At 31.4% G+C, this 20,417-nt stretch overlaps 1 protein-coding gene across 3 annotated transcripts in view; it reads left to right on the top strand.

The window, feature by feature from the left end:
- The first annotated feature begins 636 nt into the window (after positions 1 to 636).
- LOC143042751 (uncharacterized) overlaps positions 637 to 20,417 on the top strand; it is a 30,558-nt gene continuing 10,777 nt past the window's right edge. For 2 of the 3 annotated variants that reach the window (XM_076215206.1, XM_076215204.1), the window contains exons 1-15: positions 637 to 740; positions 3,398 to 3,448; positions 4,381 to 4,503; positions 5,545 to 7,331; positions 10,150 to 10,286; positions 10,646 to 10,808; positions 11,242 to 11,358; positions 11,872 to 11,948; positions 13,754 to 13,983; positions 14,717 to 14,796; positions 16,103 to 16,224; positions 16,720 to 16,856; positions 18,476 to 18,649; positions 19,164 to 19,353; positions 20,066 to 20,185. In XM_076215206.1, the coding sequence (XP_076071321.1) occupies positions 3,417 to 3,448; positions 4,381 to 4,503; positions 5,545 to 7,331; positions 10,150 to 10,286; positions 10,646 to 10,808; positions 11,242 to 11,358; positions 11,872 to 11,948; positions 13,754 to 13,983; positions 14,717 to 14,796; positions 16,103 to 16,224; positions 16,720 to 16,856; positions 18,476 to 18,649; positions 19,164 to 19,353; positions 20,066 to 20,185 (3,489 nt within the window). In that variant the 5' untranslated portion in view covers positions 637 to 740; positions 3,398 to 3,416. The remainder of the gene's footprint in view (positions 741 to 3,397; positions 3,449 to 4,380; positions 4,504 to 5,544; positions 7,332 to 10,149; positions 10,287 to 10,645; positions 10,809 to 11,241; positions 11,359 to 11,871; positions 11,949 to 13,753; positions 13,984 to 14,716; positions 14,797 to 16,102; positions 16,225 to 16,719; positions 16,857 to 18,475; positions 18,650 to 19,163; positions 19,354 to 20,065; positions 20,186 to 20,417) is intronic. The other variant, XM_076215205.1, reaches the window with a different exon arrangement.

The following is a 20,417-nucleotide window of genomic DNA, read 5'->3' as shown; positions in this document are numbered from 1 at the left end:
TATTTTGTAATCTCAATTAAAGCATCAACTGCATATACTTTAAAAAGAAAACTTAACCATTTTGATCCGATCGATTTTAAATGTCCGAATTTTTTGTTTGAGACAAGTGCTTGTGAGCTGTCAATGACTGAGCAGGCCAGACTTTTCAGTTTGGATTTTTTTTTGGGTTTTCCGTCAGTACCCGTTTAAATGCAGAAAATATTTCTAAATATTTTATGTATAATATAAATATTAAAAAAAAAAAAAAAAAAAAAAAAACATTTGTCTTTACCTACCTACCATATTTTTTTGGCCAAGAGAAAAAGAACGTTTTAAAAAGCATTTTTTTTTTTTTTTTTTTTTTTTATGGTTTTTCAAGTTTTATTACCCACAAGGTTAATGACAGATTTGGGTTTTAAATTTTCAAACTTCACATCTCCGTTGCACATAACGAACACACAAAGATGTTTTTCATCGTTGAAGTAGTGTAAAATTTGTAACAGAAAATATAGGAAAGTGATACTGTCCGAACCTTGGTCAGCTTGCCCTACGGCAAGAAAAAAAGAAAATGAGAAATCTAGTAGAAAACGCGGGAAATATAGAGTTGTTGGACTTGCAGTTGAATTTTTGTCGCGAGATGTCGCGTTAACGATCTATTTTTGTGCTTTTCATTATTGAAGAGTTCGTCGTCTCGAATGTACACAACTTTGTCATTGTCTCTAATTAACTGCTAAAGAACCAACGATGCCTGCAAATAACAGGTTCTATTGTTATTGAATTCTATATCACACACCTACACCTTCCAAAAATCCATTTAAGAGCTTTTTCTCATATCAGAATTACGAGCTATTTCTGAGGACAATTTCATGCATGATCCTGCAGTCTCAGCTGATTCAATGACAATGACTATACATGTACTTGATATAAACATGCACCTGTTTAAATCACTTTAATGAAACTTTATGAAATTATGAGATATGGGATAAAAAGGGTATATCAGTGAAAGCAGATGATCTATTTTCATTATATGTCCAAAGTGGTACATTGATGAAACAGGTTTTACACCTGTGATGTAGCATTTTGTACTTATGTTGGGTAAATCAATCACCACTCAACAGTATAAACTTATTGACTGAGTATGAGTGGAATAGTAAGTTTATTATCAAGGAGCAACTATTGTCCTGAAGCTTACTTTTTCAGGAATATTCAGTCAGTAAGTGTTTTATAATATTGAAAAAGACAACAAACAATAAATGGCAGTTATAAATCAACTAATAACTATCGTAATGTTAAAAAGAAGGAACCAAACCATAATGTTTACCATTAAATATGTTCAAATGCTAAGGCTACGTCTCGCACTGATGTCAACCCTATACCAGTCAGGGATATAACTCTCTCTCTCTATATATATAGGGTTATTACAGGAAAATAACATACATTTGTTATTGTGGACAAAAAATTCAAAGAACTGTGATAACATATGTATGTTACATGTTTCAAAGGGAGAAAATACATCATTAGTTTAGTTAAAATGTATAAAAGTTCTATTGATATTACTTTTTGCTTTATGTATACTTAACTATTTAAAGATATAACAGTTCATAGTTTGCCAATTTTCCATAGTACACCTATATGTTATTACAGAAAAAATATGCCTGTAATAACTAAAGGGTGTTATCACAGCTTCTCTATATCACTTCAAAGCATTTGCTCAGACATATATGCTTAATTACAATGTAGTTTGATTTATTGTATGAAACAATGACCAGAGCATGTATTGAGGTTCTACGCAAGTTTCTCAGTAATTCCCAAGTGTCTTATAATAAGTTACATTCCTTTAATAACTAAGCCTTGTTATCACAGCTAAGTTTATCTTATTTATTATAGCCTCGACTCATTGATTTACCATGGTCAATCAAAAATGTATTAATTTAATTAAAAAATTAGTTATCAAGACTATGCATTTAGTTTCTTCGCAAAGTCTCAAGAGTTCCCTAGAGCCCACTATAAATGAAATAATTTTACAAATAACAAGCTTATGTTATTACAGATTTAGAAAATTTAAGGTGAAAGTATCTGTAATAACACACACAAGTTATTACCTGCAATATCCCTATAGAGTTATATCTCTGACTGTATACTATTATAGGTTAAACACAACGTTGTTACTCCCGTGGTATTTTCAAAATCTTCCAATCACGTAGCTGCATTGAAAATTCTGTGAAATATATATTTGTTATTGTATTAGAAAAAAGGGAGAAGGTTTGGTACCATTAAAACGTTTAATCCCGCTGCAAATGTTTGTAGCTGTCCTAAGTCAGGAATTTGATGTACAGTAGTTGTCGTTTGTTTATGTAATTTATACCTGTTTTTCGTTTATCGTTGTTTATATAGATTAGACTGTTGGTTTTCCCGTTTGAATGGTTTTACACTAGAATTTTTGGGGCCCTTTATAGCTTGTTGTTCTGTGTGAGCCAAGGCTCCGCGTTGAATGCCGTACATTGACCTATAATGGTTTACTTTTATAAATTTTTATTTGGATGGAGAGTTGTCTCATTGGCACTCACACCACATCTTCCTATACCTATAGAATGTCCATAATTTTAATCCTGCTCCAACCACACTTTTATTTTTATATTGAATTTTCTTTTTTTTTAATTTGATTACACTCAGTCACTCACACAATGGTCATACTTTATTTTACTTTTTTTGAGCTTTTTTTTTATCAAAGAATTGTAAACATGATAAAGGTGACTTTTGTCATGTTTGTAGGCTATCAGGGGGTCTGATGTTCAAAGATATAATCCTGGTAAATGTATCTATCAATCATGTCTATGCATGATTAGTTTATTTGTACATGATGGTATATTCTGTTAATTATTTACAAAAGAAAAAGAAGCCTCCTGGGTAAAAATAAAAAGATTTTAATTATACATCTTTACCCCTGCATTAATATGAAAGAAAGGAGCTATAGTATGATATTCAATGAAACAACAACATGTATGATTATCACAAGAGCCTAATAAAAATTGGAAGTAAGCTACTGTATATAGATGAAAGGCAACCTTTCACAATGAGCAAAACTGTACTGCATATATCAAGTACTCAAAGTATCACAACTTAACCTACATCTAAATTTGTTTCTTAGATCTGTGCAGTAAGTTTTTTGAAATGTGGTATATGTAATTAAGTCGGAAGAAAATATAGTAAACTTAACCTTAAAACCAGGTTTTTTTTTTTTTTGGGATATATATTATATACCACAAATAGTACCATTACATAAATATACTATAATGTATGTATTATAAATCTTTGGGAAAGAAAACAGCTTCCTATCTTGAATATGCTCGAAAAATCCTCACCATTTGTTAAACATCCATCTATCTTTATAATTATTTGATATTTATTTTATTTACAGATTAGAAAATTGAAATAGGATGGCATCTGTAAAACTCAAAAATGACAAAAAGTAAGTATACATATAAATCTGGAAGATAAATATGGTACAACTGTACTTACCCACTTTTACATATGTTGAAATGAACATATGTTTTAAAATATATATATACATTTACTGAACGTTCAAAGAAAGATGGTTGAACAAAAATTTGAATATTTTAAATTCCTGATGATTAGTTATATAAATATAAAGAGATGTGCTATGATTGCCAATGAGAAGACAACTATTCAACCAAGTTTAAAGAGGTAGACCTAGGTTAAGGGAAATAACTCTTTAAATCATTAGTATGTTTGTGTCAACCATTTTCATAAATATATTCCAAGCTTCTAGGTTACATAGATTATTTTCAATCTGTTTCAGGTAAATGCTTAAAATACATTGATGAAAGTTTACTTTTACATAACTGATTTGAAGGGTAATCTCCCTGAACCAAGGTCTACCACCTTAAATGTAGTGGATATAAGCAATGATAAGAAACTACAAACTTTAACAAAGAAACATCAATGAACATGTTTGCAGCAATAAAAGGCCCAGACAATTTATATGAAACAATTCAATTGAGAAAAACTAAAGGCCTAATTTATAAGAAAAACAAATATGAAAGACATGAATCAAAAACAACCACAAAACTACAGGCTCCTGACTTGGGACAGGCACATACAGAATGTGGGAGGGTTGAAGGTTTGTCCATATGATATTTCCATCACTCTTTTCACAGAATCTTCTTAAAAGCATGAAAAGAATGACTTCATAGTTGTTTAGCATCTCATCAGACACATACTGTCTGTTTTCAGAGACCTTGAATCACATGTGGAGGATATACTTAGTGCTACAAATATTATTTTAGGTCTTCAATGGAGTCCACTTTTCAGAATTTTAGTTTTGTTTCTAAATTGTATAGAAGTTGAGAAAAAGTTGTAAGTATTTGTAATTTTCTTTAGGTTATTCCAGTTGAAAAAAGAAAGTAAGAAGCTTCATGCTGAAGTAGAGGCCCTAGAGGATGCTCTCATCCTACATCAAAGATACAAACATGACAATGACACTAGTGTTAGAGGTCTATTAAGGTAAGAATAAGATAAACCTTTTAAAAAAGGTATGAGTGCTTTGCAGTATTATAAAGTTAAAATAGGTTTTGTATTCTTGTGTTTACATGATTTTCTATTGAAAAGACTTTTTATTATTATTGCATTTAAGTATTTATTATTTTTTTTGGTCATTTTTGGCACTGTTATAAGTAAAGCTGACACAATAGACAACACTATATTGCTCAAATAATTTGGCAAATTAAATTCTTAAAATTGTTATTCAAATCTGCTAATATTAGGGAATTGTGATTAAGTATTTACGGAAAAAAACTTATTTCTAGTTTATCCTGCATAATGACGATCACAAAGACACTTATTGAAATTTGATAGAGCAGGGATACAGGCTATCCTCTCTATCTGGTTAATAACATCACACAAGCACACAATATTGAGGAACTTTTCTGGTGAAGAACATAACTCGAAAGTGTCCTATATAACAATAAAGTCATTTTAAAAACGGTTCTGGAATACACATTAAAATCTGAATTCTGATTCTCGGCTTACAATTTCTTTTTTTTACATGATATGTATCAATGTCTATTGAAAAATACCTTTACTAAATACACATACATGAATAAAACAGCATAATGTTTAAAGTTGTTGACATAACATTAACCATACACAACTAGCTTGTTGGTGTGAGCCATTGCTCTGTGTTGAAGGTTGTGCTTTGACCTATCATTGTTTACTTTTTTTTACATTGTAAACTTGGACGGAGAGTTGTCTCATGAGGGGGATAGAACCTTAATTGGGACTCCGGGATAGGGTGTTTTTTAGCTTTGGATTTCTGGATTGACCCTTTAGGGATCCAGGAATTCTTTTTTCGAATGTCGGGATTTAAATTTATAAATTTGGAACCTCAGGATTTCGTGTTGTTATGCTCGGGATTTCGTGATCAGGACCTCTCCTACCCCCTCTCTTATTGCCACTCATACCATGTCTTCTTATTTCTATTAAAATATTTGATGTTAAGATTCTCTATTTTAATAATATGCTTTACATTTCTTTTTTTTTTATTAGAAAAGAAATAGGAGGATCAATTTGGCAGCGTGGGGGGTCAGGTAAATTACATTCATACAGGACCGCAAATGATTTAGAAGAATCAGAAAAAAATGTGCCAGAATCAAGAGTAAACAAAAGACGACAGAGGAGAAATAAACAATATGAAGCTAATCAAAAAGAAAATGAAAAAGACAAAGTCAATTCAAAGCTAAGTGAAAACAAGAATGAACTGGTTGCAAAATCTGCAGGACTTCCTATCCATAGCAAAAATGGGGATAGTGCTAATGATGAAGACAACAAAGGTAAACATGGAAACCAGAAAGACCATGTGACAAAAACAACCAATGGGTTGAAAGTAGATTCAAATTTTGAAATTGAGGCTGAAAAGGTTTCAATTTTGAAGAACAAAGTTTTAGAAAAAGCTAGTGTAGGTGTTATTCATCGAAAGCATAGTACACCTAAAACACACTCAGATTTAAAATCAAATTTTGATTCAAATAAAAATTCTTCAAAAATTTCAAATGAAACTCCTGTTAAACTCCAGTCAGCTTTAAAAAATGTAGACAAATCAAAGCATAACAAATTTGATGATGTACAAAATATGACAAATATTACTAATCAAAATGCAGAGAAATTACTAAATGATGGGCTACTTAGAGGGAAGCCTCCAAGTACCAAACTAAAACAGACAAATATTAAACCTTCACAAGCATTAGAAAGGTGCAGAGATAATGAAGTTTTTAAAATATTATCAATGCCTAGCAACCAAAGGCCTGATCAGTTACCTAGCAACCAAAGATCAGACCTAGTACCAAAATCAGGTTCATTAGATAATGTGGTGCCTAGTCAAAATGAATCAAACAATTCCAATAGAGAGCAAACAATTTCTAAATGTGATCCTCATGTGAAAGATTGGATTCAAAGCTTAGGACTTATGGAAGAGGAAAAGTATTTAAAAATGTTTGCCGAAAATGAAATGGATATGGATGAGGTTTCTCAGCTAACAGCATTACAACTTAATGAAATAGGAATCACAGCATTTGGTGCATTGAATAAAATTCTCAGAGGTATAAAAGAATTAAAACAAACAAAAAACTCATTGGAAGTAAGACCAACCAAAAATCTTTCATCTAGTCTGGATTTCAAAAACGTTTTAAATATAGAAAATGAGAATAGACAATCTAAAACTTTAGGGCATACAGATCATGATTTCAAAAGGAGTATGACATTTGAAGAGCGTTTAAGTAATATGGATCAGTCCAGGACTAATTTACGAAGATCTAGAAGTTTTGCAAGCTCTGCGTCGAAAAGTTTGTATTCTTCTGATGCATTGAGAGCTTCGCTTGATGATGGCATGGCAGAGAGAATGAAAAAAGAAAAAGCAAATCTGAAAGACAAAAATATTGAATCCAATACAATGTCTGTTGTGCGAAAAAGTGTGAATTCTCCTGTTCAAAATACTGAGACCCCAAAAATTGCTGATAAAGACAATCAGCCAGTCCAAAATGATGAAAAAGTCAAATCTCTTAGAAAAAGGTCCAATTCTCCAGCTAGGAGACCAGCTAGCAGTCCAGTAAGAAGAAAGACAAAACCTGCAGACAAACCAGCCGATTCTGATGTCCCAGGTAAAAAGAAATGTGATAATACTCCAACAGGACAGAAGGGTCCATTCTGCAGGCAGGGGAGTGAGGTTGGTGGAAAAAAGAGCACACTGAATAGACAAGGGAGTGGCAAATCTAAGAATACCCCTGTTCTCTGGCCAAGAGCCAAATCAGCACAGGGGGCTGAGAAGAAGGCTAAAGAAGGTATTTAAATTTAAAAAAAATATTTTGCATATTGAAACTTAAGCTTTAAATAGATTTTAAGAAGTGGTTACTGTAAATTCAGATATGTCTTTCATTCAGAATGTTTTTATTGAAAATTACTAAGGGATGGGTTTTATAAATGTAGTAAAAATAAAAAAATAAATCACATTTAAATGTTTTATATATTTGATAATTGAAATAAGTTTAGATAGTTACGAGTGAGTGTGTAATAGAATGTTCAACATGAAGAACAGAAGGGTAGCACATGTAAAATACTGTTATTGTAAGATAGTATGAATAGAATCAAGAACACATGAAATAAATGCACTATAAGCATGATTTTGTTGGCTTAGTATCAACTAATTAGTTTTTAAGCATCAAAATTTATAACATTGCTGATTGAAATGACAAACGCTATATAATTTTAAACAGCTGAAGTATATGTGTTTATTTGTTAGTAGCAAGTAGTCAGGTATGCTGAATTAAAAGTCCCATCACAGTATTCTATAATAATAATTCACTGACATAATACATGTAATATAATATTGTGGATTCATGTAATTATTCTTGGGGTACCAGTTTTTGTGGATTTTAGTGAACAGGCCTAAGTATAAACCACAAATACAGATGTTCACAGAAATTTAATTTGTGTATCGACTATGGCAAAGCCAAGAAATCAAATATACATGATGTATGGATGTTGTACACAGGAAAATATTATATTTTCATGATTTTTTTTCAATCCATGAAAATTGGTACCCATGAAAAAACAAATGAATCAACAGTGTTCAGATACATGTCAACATATTGCATATTTCCTGGCAGCAAAGTAACACATCAAAGAATTCCACATTTTAAAAATATACTGGTACCTACAAATATATATATTCATCCCTTTCATAGCATGCATACCATTATCATGATTATTTATTCACATACATGTAATTTTGTAACTGTGTCCCATTTTAATGTATTTCTCACTGGTATGACTGGTTGCATATGAAAATATTTTGTCTAGCAATATCATACATGTAGATACTAGCCATACGTCATATCCAGCACAGTTACAGTCTTCACGATGAACTGTTAAATCTACAGGCCCAGAGCTCATTTTTTGAAAATTTTTAGTTAGATTCTGTTGGCCTGTAAATATGATCTCTACAGGCCCGAGAGCAATTTTACAAGCCTGGGCTGCCAGGGCTGCCACTCAGCGTGAAGACTGAAGTTACCATTGATAAAAAAATGTATGTGGCTATCACTCGCTGCCTATTCAGGCTATCATGGCTATTGAAATATAGAATTTTAATTTATAATATTTACATTTTTTTTAAATAACTATTTTAATTAAGTTATTTAAGACCCAGTTTATAAAATATTTTTTTAAAAAGAAACATCTGATGTTGCTGATTAATTTTTATGAAATTAAATAAAGTTTCATGAGACATGTGAGTAAGGAGGGTCTAGATTAGACTAGAAGCGGTTTTCAGAACACAGAATAATTGATCTACATGTAATGTACAGAAAAAAATCAACCAAAAATAAAGAAGTGAGAAAAACAGGATGGAAAGTAAAAATAAAAAAATGAGTGCAAAATGTAAGAAAAGAAAAAAATGGGGAAAGTTATAAAGAATAGAGAAAAATTACCCAAAGATTAAAGAAATGAAGGACCTAATCCAGACCCCTAGTAACTTGAGTAAGAATATGACTTGTAGGTGTATGTAATATGTAATGACTATTGATAATTTACACTAAGGGTCTAGTTACACTTGACATTTTGAGAAGTGCCTTGAGTATGTTGATTAACACAAGATACCTGTACAAGTAAAAATTAAAGTGCATGATATAATACATGTTAAATATAGCATACTTATCATATATCACTTTAAGGAGGATGGAGGAAGTTAGGTTTTGGGAAAGTACACGTAAACTGATAAATGTGACTCTTTGTACAAATGTATTTATTCATTGAATTAAGAAAAAAGAAAGAAAAAACTTTAGATGCCTCTTTCAATGGATTGGGCTTGAAAAAAAAAGACCATGAAAACCGAGGCTCAATGAATAAAATATGGAATTTACTAAAATTGTGTTTTCAGTTTTCAAAATTGAAGCACAAATATATTTAGAGGCAATGTTTTATAAACACGTTAATCATGTTAATGTTATCAGGTTATATAATTGATATGAAAGAATCTAAGTATTAAAAGTACTATCACGAACTTGTGGAACTAGAAGCAAAAAATGGCCTTTTATTGCTTTTTATCATTACAAAGTTATGAGAATACCTTTAGACAAATGCTCACGTTTTAAAAAGTCAGTAGCCTTCTTTAGTTGTCAATCACACTACATTTATACATTGAAGAACACAGAATATCAACAATCTACACCTTGTAACCATGGTAACAGACATACATGTATGTACAATAAACATGATGAAATTATCAAAGAATCTCAAAATAAAAAACATTTACAATACAACCATTTTAGAAAACCATGACATGTATGAGGCATGTGAGGCATATGAAGATGTTTCTGAAATCCACAAATGATTTATGAATGAGGCGAATAATTTATATACAAATGTATAAAGTGTATACAAATTCTGATAAACAAACAGGTTGAAATTAAAAAAAAACCCAGAGTTAACTTAGCATACATATATAAAATTGTCAAAGAACTATCATGACTATGGACAGTTATATCACCAAACGATATTCATTTAATTGCATGTATATGTTATGGTTTTGCTGGTCAACTGTTTTGTTTGTAATTTTAAATGGACTTCATTCCTTTATTACCATGGTTACCGTACTTTTCATAGGAGTTGCAGCAGCAGCTAAAAAGTTTAATGAAAAACAGAAACAGATTATAGAAAAGGAAGAAAAACACACAAAAGTAAAGAAAATAAAGAAAGTACAGAGAGATGAAATGGCAGCAAGGCATGAAAATAGGCAACAGGTATACTAAAAGATACTGCATTTATTTTGAAATCAGGTGTGAACCATAACAAGCCTGGTAATTCAGCACTTCTTATCTTCAAGATACAAATTTTTGGCCACAGGTCTAACACTCATTTTTGAAAATTTCTTATAAATTCTATATGTGTATTTTCATTACAGATAGTGGGTATTTCAATATTTGAATACAGGCACAAAAATAATGTGTTGCCAATGGTTAAATTTCTATCATTTAGGGCTAATTAATCAATCAAAATGAGTTTGTGTACACTTTTTAAACTATTATGGTTACCCAGTATTCAATAGATTATTAGATTGACAAGTTTCTGGAAAATTGAAATGATTTGATATAAATTTCAGGCTGAAATTGAGGAAGATGACATTGATGATGGCCGAGTAGATAAATTAGACAGAGATTATGAGCAGGAGAGGATGGTGATAACAGAACTTGATCAGGACATCAGTAAACTAATATCTGTCACAGTGTTAGATCCTGTCAACAAGAACAATGGTATTTATCATGGTAGGGCTCTCTTCCCATAAAACATTATGACTAAATTTGGTCATGAATTTGATGTGAGCAATTATAGGCAACCATACAGCCTTCAACAATGAAAAATACATACTAATTATAGTCAGCTATAAAAGGCCCTAACATGATTAATGTGAGACAATTCAATTGAGAAAAAATATAGCCTAATTTGTAGCAAAACAATTATCATGATTAATGATAAAAACATATATGACAGACATGAACCAACAACAAACACTCAATTACAGACTCCTGACTATGGGACAAGCCCATTTAGAATGTTGCGGCTGTATGTAGACTTTGACCACGAAATGAAACATCCACAAACAAACAAGTTTTCCTGAATCTACAAAATTTTGAAGTAACGAAAAATAAATGAATTCACACTATCTTGTAGAATACTCAATTACCTTGTTTTTTTCAGATTATGTAGAAACCCCAAAGAGGGACGAGAGACCTGTGGAGAGACCAAGACCCAGGTCATCAAGACACGTCAGACAAAGTATAAACAAACCAATCTATATTGGTGCAGATTTCCCTGGTAAGTTAAATTCTGAAACATAAAGAAAATTAAGGGATGGAGTTAAATTACATGTAATGAAAATGAGGTGAAATGGTTCATTAATTCATGATTAAAATCCTTATGGGTTGTTAATATCTGTGTGTCTGGTAATTCGAGATTTCTCTAAATAATTTGTTGTTAGAATGATAACAAAATACGCAGTTAGCTCCCCTTATATGGGGGTCTCATTGGGGGTTCCTATCCTGGATCCTGTTTACTGTTTTGTTAGATTCCTGAACCCCACTTACACTATGTATGCAAGCAATATTTCATTTTTTTGTAACTTCCTGTGTACCAGCCAGACTTCATTTCCTGTTTTCACAGCGCAATAATTTGACTTTCACATGTCACGCTTACAAAAAACGGCAAATCCTACATCGCTTAGACCACAATCATACCCACTTATATGTTAATTTCCAATGAATTTCAACCAAATTAGCCTAATTAGCTTATACATTTTAGATAAAAGCAGACTATATTTGTTATTTTCAGGTGACTTTTTACCCACTGGTCAAGGCAAGAGGTATCAGTCTGCAAGAGAAAATGAAGTAAAGACAATAGAGTCACAGGTATATAGCTCATTAATACTTCTACAAAGACAATAGAGTCACAGGTATATAGCTCATTAATACTTCTACAAAGACAATAGAGACACAGGTAGATAGCTCATTAATACTTCTACAAAGACAATAGAGTCACAGGTATATAGTTCATTAATACTTCTACAAAGACAATAGAGACACAGGTATATAGCTCATTAATACTTCTACAAAGACAATAGAGTCACAGGTATATAGTTCATTAATACTTCAACAAAGACAATAGAGTCACAGGTATATAGCTCATTAATACTTCTACAAAGACAATAGAGACACAGGTATATAGCTCATTAATACTTCTACAAAGACAATAGAGTCACAGGTATATAGCTCATTAATACTTCTACAAAGACAATAGAGACACAGGTATATAGTTCATTAATACTTCTACAAAGACAATAGAGTCACAGGTATATAGCTCATTAATACTTCTACAAAGACAATAGAGTCACAGGTATATAGCTCATTAATACTTCTACAAAGACAATAGAGTCACAGGTATATAGTTCATTAATACTTCTACAAAGACAATAGAGTCACAGGTATATAGCTCATTAATACTTCTACAAAGACAATAGAGACACAGGTATATAGCTCATTAATACTTCTACAAAGACAATAGAGTCACAGGTATATAGTTCATTAATACTTCTACAAAGACAATAGAGTCACAGGTATATAGCTCATTAATACTTCTACAAAGACAATAGAGACACAGGTATATAGCTCATTAATACTTCTACAAAGACAATAGAGTCACAGGTATATAGCTCATTATTACTTCTACAAAGACAATAGAGACACAGGTATATAGTTCATTAATACTTCTACAAAGACAATAGAGTCACAGGTATATAGTTCATTAATACTTCTACAAAGACAATAGAGTCACAGGTATATAGTTCATTAATACTTCTACAAAGACAATAGAGACACAGGTATATAGCTCATTAATACTTCTACAAAGACAATAGAGTCACAGGTATATAGCTCATTAATACTTCTACAAAGACAATAGAGTCACAGGTAGATAGCTCATTTATACTTCTACAAAGACAATAGAGTCACAGGTATATAGTTCATTAATACTTCTACAAAGACAATAGAGACACAGGTATATAGCTCATTAATTCTTCTACAAAGACAATAGAGTCACAGGTAGATAGCTCATTAATACTTCTACAAAGACAATAGAGTCACAGGTATATAGCTCATTAATACTTCTACAAAGACAATAGAGACACAGGTATATAGTTCATTAATACTTCTACAAAGATTTGAAAAAAGCAGGGCATATTTTATAAAGAAATATCCAGTACTGTTTAGTTGGTTTTGAAACAATTCAGTGTTATAGTTATCTATATGTTAATACAAGCTAAAAATAATAATAATCTGGATATTAACTGCAAAAAAAATCTTGAAATTAGGTATCAGAACAATAGTTAGAACATGTACAAGTCAATGAATATAAAAATACATTACTATTCTAATTTATTATTCATTCGTTTATGAATTTATTAAAATTGAGAATGGAAATGGGGAATGAGTCAAAGGGACAACAACGCAACCATAAAACAGACAACAGCTGAAGGCCACCAATGGGTCTTCAATGCAGCGAGAGAAACTCCAGCAACCTGAGGAGTCCTTCAGCTGGCCCCTAAACAAATATGTTACTAGTTCAGTGATATTGGATGTCATACTGAACTCAAATTATACACAAGAAACTAAAATTTAAAATCATACAAGACTATCAAAGTATATTTCTGCTTTTTCAGATTGAAGAGTTACAAAACAAGGCCTTGTCTGGTGAAATGGTTACGATGGATTTAGTGAAAGGACTCCAACAAAGACTGGAAGAGATTGAACAACAGATAAAGGATACAAAACCTCCTAAAATAAAACAGAAACACAGAGGTACGGAGCCCAAATATCCAGTGTCCATGTCAGTTAGAGGGAAGGACATTATCAGTGAGATAGAAAAAGAGAAGGATATTAGACCAACTAGGTACTATTTTGTCTGCTTGTAAACTTTTTTATTAAAAAAATTTATTATGTTACTGTTTTTTCTATCCTGTGATGAAATACATAGTAAGGGCCCCAAAATGACAAAATGTAAAACAATTCAAACTAGAAAACAGCCTGATTACTAGTAAAACAGAAAACCAACGACACAAACAATAACCACTGAATTACCGGTTTCTGTTCTTGGACAGGTATAAAGAATTTAGAGGAGTTAAACATATTTGCTAGTGCCAAACCTTCCCCCTAACCTTGGACAAGAATGTTTGTTACATTTATATAAAAAAGATGCTTCTCTATACCAGTTATTTATGTATTGAACACAAGTTAAGCAAATCTGTATATGTATTCTCTATTGCCTCCAGAAGGAGAGTGTAAATGATAAACATAATAAACCCACAATTTAACAATTGAACTGCATGGATTATGTCCCCTTTCATGTCAGATTGGACATTTTTTTATCTGCTGTTTTCTTCGAATTTATTGGATTTCTAGACTTCCATAGTTTGTCATATTTGGTGAGACTGTTCATCTACACACAAACATCATAAGTCAATCAATTAAAGAATAGCCATCTCAATAATTTTCATAACTAAACTTAACCTTCTGCTATTCTTATTTCACTGAGTTTGAAACTGCTTAAATGTTGTGGATCCAAACACCAACAAACTATCTTATTTCACAGAATATCTACAGTGTCTATTTGATTTTTTTTGTAGGTCACCGGAACTTTTAAAGGTCAATGATCCTTTGAAGTCTTTAGAGATTAACAGTGATGACATCATGTTTGATGCAACAGGTAAGAAAAAGTCTCCCAAAACAATAGAGAGAAAAACACCTGAAATATTGAAGTTTTAACACAGGAAAACTGTTTTTATCTTTGACTTCTTGTAACTATTGAACAAGTATAGTTTAACCTTATCTAAGCTGTGTCTCAGAGAAAGTTTTGTTTCTGTATTTCACAATATGGTTAATGGTCAAATTATGACAGTAGTTTCCCATTTATATTAAGTATATAACTTGTTGATACCACCTCACAGCTGTGCTTTTTATTTCATTTGTTTTCTGATTTTTTCCCTCACTTTTGTTGATTGGGGACAAGGTATATTTGTGTGGGAATTTTAATTTGTGGTTTTGCTAAAGATCGTTTAAAAGGCTATTTACCTTGTTGTATATTTAAGTTTGTGTTTTCTGTATGACCATGAATTTAATGAAATTGGTACCCCACAAATAATGAGTCCACAGTACACAGATTTGGAACCATAATATAGCACAACATTCTGCTTTAAAATAGATTAAGGAATGTCTTTAAGAGGGTGTCCATGGAAAAACCAGGCAGTGGATGGCACATGACATATTTTGTTTTTTCATCTATTTCATATCACAAATTTATTCTGTCTCAAAGTTAAATTTTGTTTTTTTATTAACTGCAACAAATAAAGAGAAAAAAATACATAGAAAGCACTGAAAATTCACTGAAAAGGGGAGATAACTCTTCATTTTGTACTTAAATTGGTTGCATTGTTAGTGAAATTTAAAATCATTTTCTGAGCCATCCACTGTTGATTCAAAAATATCTTTGACATATATATCCTTTGTATGATATAAACATTGCATTGGAACCAAATATTCAGTGGGAAAAAAATTATGTTGTGCCACCCATATAATAGGATTTGCCTGATATTTACTTGGACAGCCTCTTTAAAAGTTGTAGTAAGGTGTGATCCTTTGCTACATGTTAAAAGTCATTAAGTTTTGTCAGTTAACTTGTATGTAGGGATTTTGTGTTCAAAGTTTATAAACTAATAACCTGTATTATAATGAAGAAAAGAAAATTAGTTGCTTATTTATTGTCAATAGAAACACCCTTGGACCCATGCATTTTTATTTTCCTAAATTTTTTTTTTTTTAATTTAAAAAAAATTACCATTGTTTATTTTAATTATTGCAAAGTTAAGATTTTTTAGACACTAGGAAAGGTCTGGTCTTTATGGTCAATAGTTGATCTTTTGTCAATCATACCATATCTTATTTTTACCATGAAAGCAGTGCTGCATCAGATGAAGCACAATTTATCAAAATGATTTATTCTACTTTTCCTTCAGATTTGGTTGGAGAAGGAACTTTCTCCAGAGTATACCATGGTGTGTGTCTAGGAGCAGAAGTAGCCATAAAACAACTTAAAATTCCTCTGACTTCACATGATAAAAACTATTTTGCTGCAGAGGTATGTTAAAATTCCTGTAAAAGAAAAGTGTTAATGGATGTCACACTAAACCCGAAATATACACAAGAAACTAAAATTAAAAATCATACAAGACTAACAAAGGCCAGAGGCTCATGAAGTGGGAATTGTGAAAAAATGCGGTCCAGATTGCACTGCCGCCATTAGTTTTTACAACAAACAGGTAAAACTTGGTTGAGCAGCTAAAGTACTATAAATTCAGAAATTATTGCGAGGTTTTTATTATTGCGAAAAATTTGACAGAGTTGTAAAAGCAATAATATAAACTCACATTTTTTAAATTTGTATATGAATTATTCTCAAAATCGTAAACATTAAAATCACATTTAAGTTTTAAATGACAAAATTGCAATGATAAATGCACGCAATAATTTCTGAATTTACAGTATTCATGCTAATGGCACTCATGCTGCAAGTTAATCACCACTGAGGGAGGTGCTGTTTATAAAATAAATTCAAACTTTTTATATTTTGTAGGTTAGTCTTCTGAAGGAGCTGCATCATCCTCGTGTAGTACAACTGATAGGTGTATGTACTACAGACAAATTCCCACTTATGGTACTAGAGTTTATGGCAAGAGGCAGTCTTTACTATTATCTACATGATCCAAAATGGTGAGACTTGTGCTATATTCTGGGAAATATTACAAAAAGCTGGGAGAAAGTTGTTGTCTACATGATATGTTTATCTGTGAATATTTTTAAGATGCATCTTGTACATGTAAAAGTAGAAATGCATCAGACTTTAATCAAGCGTTTGAAAATATCTGCAAGAAGAGTGAAAGGCAGCACTATTTTCATATTGATATAACAGGGTAATCAGTTTCTGACACAAAATCATTACACACACACACATGAAAAAAACAAAAGCAAATGAATAACATTGTTATTGCTGTTCTTCATCTATAAGGTATAGTGGGGTTTTCAAACACGATCAATACTCTAACCTTACTGAAAATATAAATTGTCCTGTAGCAACAACTTAAAATGCCATATCTTGTAAAATTTTAATAACTTTTGATCCCCTCAAAAATAAAATGTAAAAAAGTATATATTACTTTATCTGTAAAGTAAGAGTTATGTGCCCTTGGTTTGGTTCAAACATTTTCTAACATCGACTTTTTACATCAATATCAGAAGAAGGTGATTGATTTGACAGTTTGTGCCCATTCAAAATTTAATTCCTGTATTATTATTTGAGACAGGTAGACATTAACATAGTTGATCAGGTAAGGGCTAGTCCACTAAACCTGCCCAAAACCAATATACCTTCTTGGATTTCTTTTACATACTGTGCATTCATTTATTTTCATGGGTATTAATTTCCATGGATTGCTGAAAATTTGCATTTCATGGATACTTGGTTTTCCAAATCTCTGCATACAAAGCCTATAGTATTGAAAATTTGTTATTGGTGGAATATTTTAATTCATGGTTCATCTGTACCCACAATACCCATGAAAATTGGTATCCAATGTATAATAATGAATCCACAGTACATGAAATGGGCATACAGCCATTAATGAATGATGAACCCTATCCAGGAGGAAAATCTTCCTTCCTACCTTCTGACATTCATTGAATAGGGATCAACTGATGCCTGCATCCAGGTGCAGAATTTTCTCGCTGTGTGAAAGTCCAATTGGTGACCTTCAGGTATTTTCTGCTTTTTGGTTGGATTGTTGACTCTTAAACACATTCTTTCTTTTCCATTTTCCATTTTAGTAGTCATATTTACCTATTGTTTTTATGCCCCACCTACGATAGTAGAGGGGCATTATGTTTTCTGGTCTGTGCGTCCGTTCGTCCGTTCGTCCGTCTGTCTGTCTGTTCGTCCGTCTGTCCCGCTCCAGGTTAAAGTTTTTGGTCAAGGTAGTTTTTGATGAAGTTGAAGTCCAATCGACTTCAAACTTAGTACACATGTTCCCTATGATATGATCTTTCTAATTTAAATGCCAAATTAGAGTTTTTACCCCAATTTCACGGTCCACTGAACATGGAAAATGATAGTGCGAGTGGGGCATTCGTGTACTGAGGACACATTCTTGTTTTTTTCGTGTTACCATTTTTGTTATTTGAACACATATCAAGAATGATATAGCTGTAGTGATTATGTACTGTTTCTTGACAAAGACAAATTCAAATAAAGTAAATTATTGAAAGATACAATTTTTGTTCCTTTTCACAATAAATTTGTAATATCAAATACATTACACCAAAATAATTATTTTCAGTGAGTCGATGGATCATGCTGAATATTATGGAGTTGCACATGATATCGCTCTAGGAATGAATTACCTGCATCAACACAAACCACAAGTCCTACATCTTGACCTCAAGTCTATGAATGTCCTTCTGGATAGTAGTGGCAGAGCTAAGATAGCAGACTTTGGATTTTCTAAATTTAGGTAAAACTTGAAAATATTAACATTTGTTATCTTTAATTTTATATTTTCCTTCAAACATTTAATTTACTGTGGATTCATTTATTTTCATTTTTTTTATCAATTTTCTTGGATTCCTTAAAACTTGCATATACATGGATATTGTATTTTCCTGCTCCATTAGTGACTTTCATTATGCCTTTTGATTTTGATATTCAAGTTTGACACCAAAAAAAAAGTTTTCCACATTTCATGAAATAACTTAAAATTCTGTCGCAATATTCTTGTAGATATTGAGCTGACTTTTGGTTCACAACTGTAAAATGATACCTAGGATTTTGTTCTGCATGAACTAATTTTCCAACAATTTTTAAGATTTTTAAGGCTGTTTTAATATATGTATATTGCATTTATATTGTCTTTTATTCTTTACTAAATTACAAATTAGTTTAAATCTTTGTTCCTTGGTCTATGGATAGTTATCTTTTGGCAACCATAATACCACATCTAATTTTTTAAATTATTATTTTGTTTTCAGACATGATGCTGATTTAAAAGCATCAAAATTATCAAAAAAGAAAAGCATGTGCAGCTCGCCAACTTGGATGGCACCAGAATTATTGGAAACAGGGGAGATAACAACAAAAGCAGATGTTTATAGCTTCGGCATTATCCTGTGGGAAATGTTAACGAGGAGCCATCCTTATGATGGTTGTTCTGTGTTTCAGGTAAGTGTCAATCTTGTAGATCTATATGCTTTTATTTCATGCAGGGTGCATTCATGATGAATTAATTTTGCATGCGATTTGTTTGAGCTCAGTTATAACAGTATTATATGGAGCAGAAAAGAAATGTTAATCAGGCCACCATTTTTTGTAAAGACCAATATTTGTGGATCATGGAAAAGTTGTATTTTTGTGAATAATTGATTTCTTGATAATTGGTATCCAACGAATAATATTGAATCCACAGTATTATTTTTAGATTATATAAGATGTTTTGTTGATTATTTAAATGAATCCCATTAGACCTATTTGTGCATTGTATTCTCGCCAATAGTGCTGAAATCGGTGCATAACACCAACAATGTAATTCATCAATCTAACACTAGTTTGAATAATACAGTGCATCAATCTAAATGAAGAAAACAAGATTATCTCCCTTGGACTGTTTAGACTTAGAGATTGATGACAATTACTTTTGTCAAATTGATTACTGTAAATGATTGTATGTTTATATTATTATTTTGAGTTTGAAAAATTAACAAAAATGAGAGATAGATTATTGCTATTTCATGAAAAGCTGCATGCACATATATCTATCTGATATCAGAATGCAAGTTCTTATTATTGCCACACTTAAAATCAGTCTCATTATTTGCATGAATAAAAACCTCATAAAATTATCTGAAAAAAAAGTCATTATTTCTAATTTTTTTAGATCTTAGAAAGAGTGAGGTTGAACAAGAGACCAGAAATTTCTACGAATAGTCCACCAGATCTGTCATCATTGATAAAGAGATGTTGGGACCAGAATCCTGCAAAAAGACCTGCATTTAAAGTAAACTATACATTTTAGAAAATACTGATTTCTAAAAACAATTTTAAAAAAGCAGCATTAAAAATTAGCAAATTATTTAGTAACAAAAAGTAAAATCACAAAAATACAAAACTTCAAAAAAGAAAGATCCTAATCAAATGGCAAAATCAAACTCATCAAAGGAATGGATAACATATGTCATATTTCTGACTTGGTACAGGAATTTTCTTATGTAATAAGTGGTGGATTAAAC

This window comes from Mytilus galloprovincialis, chromosome 8 (genome assembly GCF_965363235.1).
Source record: "Mytilus galloprovincialis chromosome 8, xbMytGall1.hap1.1, whole genome shotgun sequence".
In the NCBI taxonomy this organism is placed as follows: domain Eukaryota; kingdom Metazoa; phylum Mollusca; class Bivalvia; order Mytilida; family Mytilidae; genus Mytilus; species Mytilus galloprovincialis.
Note: the sequence above shows the minus strand (reverse complement) of the source record. Positions and strands in the feature narration are given on the sequence as shown.